This window comes from Aythya marila (genome assembly GCF_965140915.1).
Source record: "Aythya marila genome assembly, chromosome: 3".
NCBI lineage: Eukaryota > Metazoa > Chordata > Aves > Anseriformes > Anatidae > Aythya > Aythya marila.
Window position 1 is genome coordinate 27925342 of NC_139044.1, and position 13822 is coordinate 27939163.

At 37.1% G+C, this 13822-nt stretch overlaps 1 protein-coding gene across 2 annotated transcripts in view; it reads right to left on the reverse strand.

Moving 5' to 3' along the window:
• PLD5 (phospholipase D family member 5) overlaps positions 1-13822 on the reverse strand; it is a gene marked incomplete at both ends in the record, with an annotated part of 169719 nt that overhangs the window by 93275 nt on the left and 62622 nt on the right. Inside the window, one exon of one of the 2 annotated variants that reach the window (XM_082756480.1) lies at positions 8163-8299. In XM_082756480.1, the coding sequence (XP_082612606.1) occupies positions 8163-8299 (137 nt within the window). Of the gene's footprint in view, positions 1-8155; positions 8300-13822 lie in introns of those variants that run through there. The other variant, XM_082756481.1, reaches the window with a different exon arrangement.

Here is a 13822-nt window from a genome sequence, read left to right on the forward strand (position 1 = left end):
TAGCTCTCAGCTGCAGAAACCAGTCAAGAATAAAGATGTTATTTTTCTGATAAATGAATGTGGTTTTATGATGTTAATGGTAATTTAAAGAGAACCTTCTGAGTAAGAACTCTCTTCCCAGAAGAGGAGCAAAAGGATATTATATGATGTTGATATTTCCAGAATCCAACAATCCTTTAAGTTTAATTAATGCCCTTCTTGCCCAACAAGAACAAATAAAACTACTCTGCAAAACAATGAAGGAAAATTCAAGGTAAAATCTTTAGTCAGCAACTATTTGAAATCAGCACTGCAAATTCAGCAGATATCCTCTAGGTAGGAATGGTAATAAAAATCCACAGATGAAAAGAATAAAGTACTCAAAGTATCCATTCCCAAAGGGCATTACCAGCACTCAAATTACAAAGGCAAGATTCTATAGAAATTTCCAGGACACCTTGGGAGCATGAAGATTGACTACTGTCTGTTGCTACTTGTATTTGTATTTACGCTTTACACACACACACACAAAACCAAAAAAAAGATAAGTTCAGTCCATATAGATTTGCATATGATGAAAATTGCATCAACTATAGCTTTGCATGACCAAGAAATACTGTACTTTCATTTATCCATTTTCCTACTGCAATACTTCAAGGTTTTATGAACTTACATATATTCACATTTGTAAAACTACATTTTTCTTCAGTACAAAGCCAGTAGAAGTTGAGCTCTAAAACGTATTATTTTAGAGACTGATTCAAGTCCAGCTGGCTTGAGGAGGTATTTCACAGATAACAACAAAGAATACTTTCACAGATAACAACAAAGAATACTAAAACCTCCTTTTATTTTCCCAATCTTTTTAAAATAAATGTGTTGCAAGATCAATGAAGATCGATTAGCTATATGCCTGCCAAGTTAACAAAAGATACCAGAATATCATCTGTGCTCAGATATCAATATATTCTCAGAGTCCCAAGCAGATCTAGGAGAAAAACAGTAAAAAGTCAAAGCTAAAACATCTAATGTGTCATTAAATGCTCATCAGAAATTTAGTCTCAGAGGCATGATGAATCTTCCCCCTCATATCAGAAGGCACGCAAATCACTGATGGCTCTTAGAAGAACCATTTCAATGCACAGAATGTGAAGAAAACAGATTTAAAATTAACAGATTATTATGTTCTCAGTCATGAAAACCCACTTTGAGCTGTACAATCATTTTCAAATAGTCTTTTTTTTGAAAGGCAGGCCATTAAATACAGAGTAAATGACATATGGGAAATTGCATCCTGTAGAAATGAAGGCTGGTATTTGTGCTTTATTTTTCTGTTTTCCGCTCAGGTTGACAGGAAGTAAATACATGAAGGAAAAAAAATCTAAAATATAACATGAAAAGATAGTACTGGCAATAAGATGGATCAAGATCTCCAGTACATTTTTTCATCTTGATCAGGAGGGTTGGATGTGAGAAAGCTGAATAAAGGAACAAAACTCTTACTTGTTTGTTTAACAGAATACAAACAGGTTCAGCTGCCCAGCAAGCAAGAGTACTTTGTATCTGAGGCATTAAGCACAGACACTGATGCTGTGGACTACCAAAGAGACATGGACATACAGAGACCAGTGCCTCTGGACCGGTATCAGAATATATTGCCATGTATTAACATGAGGAAAAACAAAATCAAGAAGGAAATCCTGAAAGTTTCAGTCTAGATCTAAGGCAGCACCAGCCCTGGCTGAGCACACAAGTCTCCCTGCAATAGAGCATCAATTCAGACAGATCCTACTGGGAATTTTAGCCACTTTTAATGCCTTTTTCCACAGAGGAAAGGAAGAAAGATTTACCGGGGAGCTTTATTAAGTTGGATAGCTATTCTCAACAGGGAGAATAAAAGCCTCTGATATGTGGCAAATCAGTCTTCAAGATCAGAAGAATGACCAATAATTTTAGATTTAATAACTCTTCTTAGAACAGGCTTAAAATCCGGTAAAGAAAATAACCATGGAAATTTTATGAGTCCTGTTGGGAAGAAATAATTTGAGTTTTCTGCACATATTAAGTTAAGAAGGAAAAAAAAAATGTAAAACAAAGGAAAAAAAAAAAAGCAGCTTTGATAATAGAGAATTGCCAGCAGACTAAAAAGAAGAAAAGGCCACTCTGGTATGCAGAATTGTCCCTTTATCCCATCCACAATACTAAGGATCCATGAAATAACGTGATTTCTGCTATGGGTGGAACATTTTCTCTGAGGCAAGTTCACAAATCTTGAGTCATGAACCAAGAAACACATACTTAAATGTATAAATCACAAGAATACGAAAAGACATCAATTTCTGTATTACACCCTAAACAACGCTTAGCATAACAGAAAAAGCTGCCTTAAGGAGCCTCTAACACAATCTATCAAACTCCAAAGGACACTGTTGGATTTAATTGAACAAAGAGTGGGTGAAAAATAATGGCTTGTGAATTTGGACAAAATGCGTTGAAACCCAAACCCATCCATACAACATAATTAATGGTGAACTACCTTCTGTCAGTACTGTAGTAGAATAATATCTACACAGAACATACTGATGAGTTTTGGCACTTTTTTTTTTTTTTTTTTAATTTGTGAAAGCATTCTTTATAGCTGAAAGTAAATGCAAAACAAAATCAACCCTTTTTAGGTATTAGGGCAGGAACAGACGAAAGAGAATCTTATTCACTGACACTGAAGAATCATTAACAGAGCATCTTTTCCATTGGAATACGTTTTTAAAAAATGAAAAAAAAAAAAAAAAAAAAAAAAGGTAGGAAAGGTAGAGCTTCCACAGGTGCAAATCTTTTGAATTACTGACTTCCCTCCCTGGCCCAATGAGTTGAATGTCCTTGCAAGTGGTAGGTGGTCCACCAGCTCTTTGCAGCATCCAGACATAGAAACTTCAACAGTAAGGGTGTTCCTTATTCTGATGCAAAAATAAAAATGACTGAAAATATGGAACATTTAAAAAATTAAGTAGTTTTATAGCTCACTCTCTCTATCACCCCCAAAACAGGAGGACAACAGTCATCATGTTGACAGAAGGCAGTTTTATGCCAAGTGCCTAAGTGTTTTGTAAATAGAAATCTTCAGTTGCTCTTTAACAGGCTTATTTTCAAAATCTGAGCATCTTGTTCTGTTTAGACATTTAATTATTATGCCTGTCATAGTTTGTTTATTAAATAGAAATCAGTCAATATAAACCTTGCTATGTTCAGAACCCACGCAGCGCAGGAAAAATCTCCCCCACAATCAGCCAGGGGCAAAGCAGTTCCAAGGTAAAACAACGTAAGTTTGTGCTGCAGTATGCTCACTTAATAGTCCTGCAAAACTCTACTGAGAGAAATACCAGAGATTTTTTTTTTTAATTTTTGTGGTTTATTGCTTTACAAAACCGTGGGCCCTCTCTCACAACCTGAGAATAAAGGAATATCTAACAAAGCTCAAAGCAACACATGGTAACTGTCCAACTGTAACTGCAAGCCAGAGGGAAGATCTACTAGGAGCTACCTGCTATCTCTGCTTCAGTGGGCATCGGACAGGCCAGACAAGGAGAGCTAAGGGTGTATGCCAGCTCTGTAGGACCTCTAGCATCACTATCAGCAGGAACAGGCAGAAAAGGAGGCTTATTGAACAGCTGAAGTTACCAGTAATAGATCAAAAAGACCTTAGTTCAAACACTTCAGATAACAGAGACCCTCTCTTATCATCTGTAATTTCTTCTGTTTCCCAGATTGTCATTTTTAAAGTTCACCAGCAATTTTTAACACAGCCACGTAAGTTTCAGCTAACGTTATTATGCCAGAGGCCAGCCAAGATTTATTTAAAAGAGATCAGCCATTAAAAAGTACTATTTTCAAATTACGATAATCTAATTTTTGAGCTGCACTGTCTAATGGACACAGGGCAAGACAGGCAAAGGTCCTGGACTGCTAAGCATATGCTCTTAACCAGCCTCATCCATCAGGGCTGCCTAACAACATTATTATGGATGTCTCGGGAGAACTATTTGTACCCCATACCAAGCGCAAACTGTAAAAATTCCACTTTTCACAGTCATTACTAATTCTTTTAAATCCCTAAGTGTCAATCAGTTGGCATTCCTTTTAATAGAAAGGGTCAAAAGCCATTTGTACTTTGTTAAGTCCAGCATTCTAAAATCAAATTATGTGGAAACAAGCCAAGAGTGTACTGCATTCTCTGAAGCAAAAAGATGCCTCTTAACAGACCTGGTCCAACTGAAAAAAAATAAAAATAAATTAAAAAATATACTACTACTTACAGTAAGCCAGTTTCTCCATAAGTAACTCAAGGTATGAAATTTATATGGGAGACTGTAAACGAGTATACAGAGCATTATTTCATCTAAACCAATACAATTTTCCAGTCAGCAGAACTCAGATCCTAATTTCAATTCTGAAGCCAGAATTTGTCTGCCAGACCAATTTTACAGACCTTTCCCCACCTCCACCCAGATCTTTTTCTGAATGGCGCCATGTGTTTCAGTAGGAGACAGTAATTTTTAGAATGGTTCTTGGTGATTATTCTGATGAGTACATGTATTTGCCCTCAATTACTAGGAGAGAGTTGTAATTTCTTTTAAATTATAAATTTGTACTTTTTGGATTATATCATCATAAGCAAGATTTTTAAAAATAATCAAAATAATTCTGTATTTACACATGAAATGAACAACAAGAGTTTCAGTCATTTCTTAGTTAAATACTGAATCTACTCAATATTACCGAATATTGAATTTGTCTGCCCATGTAACAAACAAAATGCAAAATGGTTTTGTAGCTTCCAGCAATCTGACTTCACATTGTGACAGTCAAAAATAGTCTGTAAGGTAAAATGTTTTTTAGTTCTCAATCACAGGCTGAGATTTTCAGCAAAAGCTCAAAGATTACAAATTATAATTAATAGTTCTGGTTTCAAACTTAGTTTCATTTCTTCAAATTGCTATTTCCTTTGTGTCCCTTTAGATGGGCAGTAACAATCCTTTCAGCGATGGCGAAGACATGCAAAAAAGCCTGCTCCTCCACTTCCCTGAGAAGTTTTTGTTATAAAATTCCCAAGAAAAATAAGTACATCAGTAAAGGGGAAGGTCTTTTTGACAACATATCTTCTAAGTATTCCTAATGTAGTCCAAGTTTAAGGATTAATAAAAAAGGAGTCTCATGTTGAATTACAGCAAGCCAATCCGGAAGGTTGTATTTGTATTTCTGAACAATGCAATCACAACAACATAAAGAAGATGTAGAGGCTTTATGTGAAAATACTGCTTACAGCATAATTCACTGATTTCTCTCTCAGGCTAGAAAAAGATCTGGACTTCTAAAAATGTCTTCCTTTTACTCCCCCCCCCTCCCCCCAGTTCTCAATTCTCACTTTTTTTTTTGGCAAAAGCTCCAAAAATTTCTAGCTGAAGAACTATTCTAGACCACAGTTCTATTTTAGCTATATTTTCCTTTAGAATCAAAACACAGAAATGAAGTTGATTTTCAGAAGATGAAAGCCTTTAACAAACCATCATACAAATTCTTGTCAAATCAATAGCATTCTTTCCCATCAAGCTTCTTCACAAAAAAAAAAAAAAAGGATCATATACATAAACTTGTACTTGATAATAATTTCATCTGAAAAAATGACATTCTATCGCCATCCTTTCTCAGCACATCCTGCAAATGTAAGCACCTGTTCCTGAATTTCAGTGAAAGTACTCACACAGCAGAAATGTAAGAATTCAATAATTCTTGTCTTACTTATTAAAAGTGCTTACCCCGAGTACTAAATATATGCCACACAGCAATTGATCTTACAGCACTTCAGTTAAGTCTGCAATATATTTAACACGAAAAGGAGCCCATTTTCATCACGTAAAGAAGGATTCAATGTTAGTAGGTAGCAGCTGCCAGCACTTGGATACTGCAATAGCTGTTATTAGAAATGGTTTAGGCAGTTTATAGACACAGCATTGATGTGCCTTCTGGTTCAAGTATTAGTAGCTAGATCACGCACTTGAATCACTCTGTGAAAGGCATCTTAAAATAGAGCTGGGTTCTGAGATCACTTTTATCACTGTAAATGCAGAACAGTTTCATCGACTCTAATGGTTAACAACAGCGTGCCGGATTTACGCCCAGGCTCCTCTTACGCAGTCCAAGAGAAACAAGAATGACACACGCCAACCAACAAAGAACTGAGCAGAGATGAGTGTTCTTTGGAAAGACAGACTGGTGTATTGCAAACCAAGAGACAAAAGCAGTTAACCTCTTAGACATGGAAACAATCATATGCCAGTTCACAATAGCACTGAACGTCACTCCCACTCTTGATTTATTTTTTTTTCATTTGAAAAATACAAAGTGAAGAATAAATTCTTCCTTGGCTAGGCCTAGGGACAAAACGTGGAACCTTTAGTTTAAAAAACTAAGAAGCAAGCACAGTCCACAACTAAAGTCATGTGCAAATTGAAGCAAATGAGCAGAAAGACTTTCTCCTCATCTGACCTAGTTCTGTCAAAGATTCACACATAGAGAAGTGGGTGTAGAGGTGACACATACAGTATCTTTAAAAATTTTGGAAGGCAACAACTCACAGTAAAGAGTACCTAAGACCCTGATGGGGAAATGAAAGCTAACTGAACTCTAGAAAATTCAGACAAGATCTTAGAAGGCTGTCCAGAACCGTGGGCATACCTGAAAATGAACAGATTCGGGCCAAGTAATTTTACAAAAAAAAAAATAAAATAAAATGCTGGAAAAATGAAGTCCTGGAAGCATGGTGTCAACAGAATGGGTTTCAGGACACAGCTGCCTGCAGGATACAGGTATGTAATATTTGAAAGAATATTCAGGAAAGCAAATTTGAAGAAACTTTCTTTGCTTTGTTACTGGACTGTGAAGTGCTACTGACTGTGCAGTAACAGTTGCACCATAGAAAGATATTAAGATACTGTCCCCAAAGAGGCTGCACACAAAATGAACAACTTGCAGAAACAAGAAGAGAAGGCTCTAAAAGACATTAACATTTCATTAGCTTATACTAAAAAACAAATATCAATTTCTCCAACTCACCATAGGCCACTGGTAGCTGGGTAGATTCTGAACGCATCCTGTGGAGCGGTCAGCCACAGCCACTGGACCAGGTTGCCCAGGGTGGCCGCAGAGCCCACCCTTGGAGCTACACTAAGCCCAGCTGGGCACAACCCTGAACAGCCATCTATAGCCGAGCCTGCCATCAGCTGGGGCGGACTGGGAGAGCCCCAGAGACCCCTCCCCACCCAGGCAGTTCTGTGACCCCATGAGAATGGAGAAATTACTTAAGGGTAACTGTTCTCCCACAAACTGAATCACTGAGGGTGCTCTACATGCAAGTTAAATCCTCGAAGAAAAGCAGAATACAACTGTAAACAAAGTCCACAAATATTTGTTGTTGTTTTTGTTGTCTTTTTCTTTAAACCAGCCTTGCCAGAGAACAGAAGAGGGCCTTGGACAATACGATGTAGAAAAAGCACTGGACATCACTGACAAACAGATTTGTGGAGGAGCCTGCCAGTGAGGAGAGGTAGAATGAAATTCACAGGCTGGAAATGAAAAGCCTGAAAAAAATAATCACCTACTTCAATTTAAGGTTGAAAGAGATGCAAAACCATGGCAGGTGTCTGAGGCAAACCTTAATCTAATACAATCAATACTCCATTCTTTCTGTCTGTATCACTAATTCCTCACAGCTCCCAGCCAAGACACTGTGCATGTAAAGGGAGTGCAACGCGCAGGAATAGGCTATACAAAAGGGGCAGCCTTAGGTCGAAGGTGATCAGTGACCTTCCCTGTGAAAGAAAGATATGGTGGAACTGGGAGCAGCATGAGCCACTTCAGTCCTCGTTTACTGAAACGTAATGGACTTCGACCCATGCTTACAAAAAATTGAACTAGCACAAGGGCCTTGCTCAAAACACAGCACCAAAAACAATTTCAAAAGGTGTGTGCTTTATTTTGTCAAATAAACCTCCAAAACAAGAAACCATCTTTTCCTGTTTCCTACTCTTACCAATTACACCACAGGATTATGGTAGTTATTATGCATCATTGTATAGCACATATATATTCTTATCCACCCCAAAAGAGAAGTTTTGTTTGTTACCTCTTACCGACAGTTATTTTGACAGTTCTTTTCTGAGAGTCCATCCTCATCTTCTCCCATAATATCCACTGCCGAAAATATCAGTGCAACCAGAATTGCAAAGCAGCATACCAGTGCAAAGATCACAATGCATCTTTGCTGGGACTGAAAGAGATTAAGATTAAAAAAGTTTTAATGGGGTGAGCACATTCCAGTCAATGACCTGAGACTCTACAAATTTTAAATAAGATCTAAACTTCTTTGAAGATCTTACTGCCATAGCTGTCAACATGAAACACACCTCGAGATGAAAACAGCCTCAAAACCTTCCTCAACATATCACCTTGATGTATTTTATATTTCTCAGACACTGCTAAATAATTCATGTCATAAATAATATTCATAATTTAAACTGTCTTCTGTTTGTACCACAACGAAAGCAGTATACATTAAAATAATGTTTCTCACATTAACTGCATATTTTCTGATTGAACATCACAGATACAATACACACTTCAGCATTGCAATCAAAAGCCTTGAGAGTTTTGTTGCGTTTGGCTGGAATAAAACACGTAATTGCAAGAAGACTGAAGGACAAAGTCCTTTTTATTGCTACACAAAGTAACTGGCATTGTTATAATCCTCACAGCAATTGAGACACTGGCCAGTCCTTGCCCCACAGCACTTATAATAGAAGGAAAACAAATTCACAGATGTTAGATGGGATTCAAGGAAACAGTGGGAGACCGCTGGTCAATACAACAGGCAATGCTCTCGGCGTTTGAGAGGAAATTAAACACAGCATAGCATGTCCTTACCCTTCAATATGAAATCCTGCAGCATTAAATGGGATACAAGTGTTTACAGCCCTAGATAAATGTGAAACCTTCTCCAGAATCTCCTGACATGCCATTTACATAGCTGCACGAATAAAGACTATTTTTATTCCGAAACCTACTGTTTAAATATAGTGTGTTTTTCTATTTAAGAAAAAAATTTATTGAATGTGTTTTTGTGCAAAAATCTAACTTGTTACCATAGTTATTTTCTTAATTTTCATTATTGCCCTGTAAATGAAATTTCACATTCAAAAAGGTTTTATAAAGAATGGGAAAGAGGGAAAATGCATAAGAAAGCAATCAACCTAATGCTTGTGCCTTGAAAACAACTTTATAGTATTTACATTGCTTTTGACACTTATTTTAAGAGGTAATATACTTCAGACTAGCAAGAACTTTTCCATGTCTGCATAAAGAAAAGGCCAACTTATGAGAACGTAGCATAAGAAAATTTTCAAGCATTTGCAAAATCTACTCCTGAAACAAATAAACAAATACAGTTTGGAATTTTTTTTTCTTTTTTTTTTTTTTTTTTTTTTTCCCCTTTTTGCTGCTAGGTATAGTCACGGTAACATAAGAATAAAAATTAGAAATGACTGCATTTGGGTGCCCAAAACCAAAGCTGCAGTCACATGTCCAGTAGGACATCATCCTCTCACTAAGACCACCTCCCTCATGCAATTTGCTACAGTTCTCTAAGGGTATTTGCAGAAACCAATGCAGCTTCTTCCAAGCACTGTCTTTATTTCCATGGCAGCAAGATTTCAAGGCTACTCCCATACCAGCAAGCCAAACAGAGCCAGGACTTGTTCTCTCTCCCTAAGGACAGAGGCCGTGAGCCAGCACAGCTCACGCCACTAGCGCTCGGTTCACTCTATAACAGGATGACTACAGTCATCCTACTCACTGGAAACAGTCTTGAGCCCAATACTGTGATCAAAATTTGGCTAAACTGCAGCAACGGGCATCCTAGCTCTGTACAAATCCTAGCACCATACAAATGACTGTGTGGCACTGCTTCAGGTATTGCCTCCCATCCTCTTGCTGTGTCTCCATGCAAGCAGCAGCACAACTGAGCACCCCAGGGGCCTCAGGGCCAGGAGGGAGCATGTGAGCCTTCAAGGCTGGACCAGCCAGGCTGAGGCACCAAGAGATGTTTCACTGAAGGGAGCCTGCAGTACCTTATATCACCCTAAAACGTCCCTGAAAACCTTTGTGAGCACCTTAAACCTAAAAGGCCAAAAAACTACAGCAGATCCAAAATGATACAGTATCACAAGAGGAAGAAGAATAAGGGCAAGTGAAACCGATGCCTGAAGTGTCTTCACTACCAGGACATTTTATGGTAGCAATATCCAGGTGTTTTTCTTCCAGGAACATGGAAAGGGGAGGCCAAAATAATCATAGAATCATTTAGGTTGGAAATCTAGCTTTGAATCCCATTCCACATAAATTCAGGGAATATAGTCAAGGCTTCTAGACTTCAGTGTTGTAGTCTAAGTTTGTGTAAAGTTTAAATTCCTATTCTTTCAGTTCTGAGCATGCACAGCTTGCCAAGCTCTCCAGTTTGACTGCTTCTTATTAGAGCAGCGTACCATTAGCACCACTAATAAGACCACTGCTACTCTACCAGCACTAAAATAAAGACAGAATTACATACATCTAATTTACTGCTCTTATTTACACAGGTGATCTGTATCAAAGCATTCCTCTTTGTCAGTCATATTAGATGAGTTATTTTACTTTTTCTTAAGTACCAGCTTAACAGCATGTTCACAAGTAGTGTAGGGGACCTTTTAAATCCACACATGCTATAAAGGAACCTTATTAAACTGTAACAATATTTTTTCTTTGAACTAAGGATAGCACAAAATATTAAATAAATAAATAAGCAAAGTTTCCAAGTTTACTATTCTCCTAATCCCACATTTTTGTCACAGACCTGAAAGGCCAGGTAAAGATCATTTAAAAAAAAAAAAAAACAAAAAACAAAAAAAAAAAAAAAAAAAAAAAAAAAAAAACCATACAAATAGTAAAGAGGATTTTGAATGTTTTTACAGTTCATCTTGAAATTACTCTTGCTGAGTGGTGATTTTTGCCAGCTTTTAAATCTATATGTTACATTAGGAATGAATATTTGAATATTGTTTATCTTCAAATTAATGTTTATATTAGAAAACAAATAAACTAAAATAGCTACTGACAACAAGTAAGTCTCCAGAGCCTTTCTTTTGACAATGGTAATAAATCTTAATTATCATGCACTGCCACCAACACTGCAGACAATTTTATAATAGGCTTTTTCCAGTTATAATAGATCAGAACAGCCCATGCCGTTGTTCTATTCCACTGTGTGCATGTGCTCACAGGCACATGTGAGTAGTAGCAGGCTTCTTGAAATAAATTAATTCAACACAGAAGAGCTCACGCTGCAGAGAGGCTATAAGGAATTTGTTAGATTTGCTCCTTCAGGCTCTTGCATGGATGAGCTTGGGCAAACCGTTTGCTTGATGCTATGGTGTTGTGCGGCCCCTTGGCAACGGGGATCTGAGCTTATCAGACCTATCCTCTTGCTGCTTTCAGTACTTGCCTAAAAACCCTGTGTTCAAGCTTTCGGTCTTCAGCACTTAGTTACGGAATACAATCGAAAGACCTCTAAAGCTTATGTAGTCCATCTCTCCACATACACAATTAATTTAGACAAATACTGCTTCTAAAACATGTTTGTTCTAAAAAATTTCCAGTTGAAAGAGATCCTCCATTCTCTTCAGGTAACCTGCCCCATGCGTTGGTACCTTACTGATGCCTACCTAATTCTCTCCTGCTGCCATATAATCTTTTTCCTTCCCATATGTGCTGAAAAGAGAGACAGTATTTCATTCTTTCCTGCTGTGACCTTGTATACATTTGAAGGTTGCTGGAGGTGCTATGAAACCTGGGCACAGAGCATCAGAGGACAAGGATGGCTGAGAGTTTCACTCTCAAGAAGTGCAGACTTCTTTCCAGCATGAGCCCTAAGATTTTATTACATGACAGACAGATTTCTTCAAAGCTTAGAAAGAATGAGAAATAAACCCTGCGGAAATGAGGACTGTCAAAAAAAGCTGCTATTTTCCACTTCATGAGCAAAGTGCATTTCTTTCACCTACCTCATCCACCTTAAACAAAACCATTGTTTAAAAAAATAAAATCTGGTCAAATACTGCATTTACTAAATGAAAGCATGGTATTTTTCATGCTGTTATATCCCCAGGTAGAGAGCAAGAAAAAGAGCAAAACCTGCACACAATGACTATGCGGTACAGCACTACTCGGAGAAGATTTTCTTCTGAGAAGGACTCTATCTGTTTATTTTTATTAAGAAAAATGATAGCCTGTGTCAGTTAAGGTTGCATCAGATCCAGGGCTATCCAAGCAGAATTTACAATGAGAGCAAGAAAACACCCTCCATCTTCACTGCATTCCCATTGCTCAAAGGCTGTTAAGAACATTTCAATGGCTCATAGCTTTAACTTTCTTCACAGACAGCAGATATCTCTGTAACATATACATAATGAAGCCATTACATGTAAACACCCAGAAGATAAGAAATTTTGTCAAGAAAAAGTCACATTAATCATTTTTGATTTCCATCTTTCCTACTCATAAACCTTGTTATCCTGCTGGAGAAGCTGAAAATAACATATACGTTGACCTTTAATAAAAACTTTCTTGCAAACTCTACAAACTTAATCCAGATTATTATAGGAAAGAGAAAAAACTGGATGGAATATCACCCTCATTGAAAAAAAAAAAATTGAAGACATTTTAGAAGTGACTCAGATGATTGTGCTGCATGTATATATTCATGCTTTTATCAATAATCGAAATTATGGAATAGAAAGGAAATGTGCTGATTAAGTTTTCAATCAAAAAAACAGAATATATTGAAAGCATGCTGGAAGACTAGATTAAAATTTCAAAATATTCTTGATAATTCAGAGAATATGTTGAGAAAAACAGGTTAAAATTCTATTAAGGAAGAAAAGAAAATCTACCAGCAGGTATGAGCAAGCAGTCACACAGATACAGGAACTCAGAAACCATTAGGAAAAAAGGACAATAAAAATGATTAAGAGGCTGAAACACTTGGTTTAAGAAGAGAGACCAAAAAAAGAAATAAAAAATAGGACTCTGTAGTTTGGAGAGGAAAAAAAATCATCAGAGCACCAGATAAAGTGAAGGCAAAATTACTATTCACCAAGTAGCACACTACCAGAAATAGGGATGTTTATTGAAGCTAGTAGAAGTTAAGTTTCAAACAGATCAAGTACTTTTTTATACAGTGGATATTGAGCATATGGAATTTGTTGTCACAGGAGGCTGTGAAAGCAAATAGCAGTGGCAGGTTTAAAAAGGGATTACATAATGCCTTTGACAACATGTCCTGAGCAGCTGCTAGAGGAAACAGACAAGGATGTGCCTTTCCAATACAGAAGTTGGGTGGCATGCTATTGCCCCTGTTAAACACACCGTGCCAGGACTAGATGTTTCACTGGCCTGAGCAGTAGGTTTTATTTTCTGTGTTTATATATTATTTTTTCATAGAAAAATTAAACTAGTTATAGCATACTACAATGTGGACATGAATCAATCATGTCACACTGTACTATTGACTTATATTTCTACATCCTGCTGTAGTGTTTGTAGTGCATACAAGGCAACAATAATCCCTACCTCTACTTCAAGTGTCCATGTTTTTTCACCTTTCAATAGTGCACAGAGAGAATTAAGAGAAAAATCAACAATAACCATTTACTCATATAGTCGCCAAAGAAAGAAAAACTAATTCACTGAACAATGTTCTTTA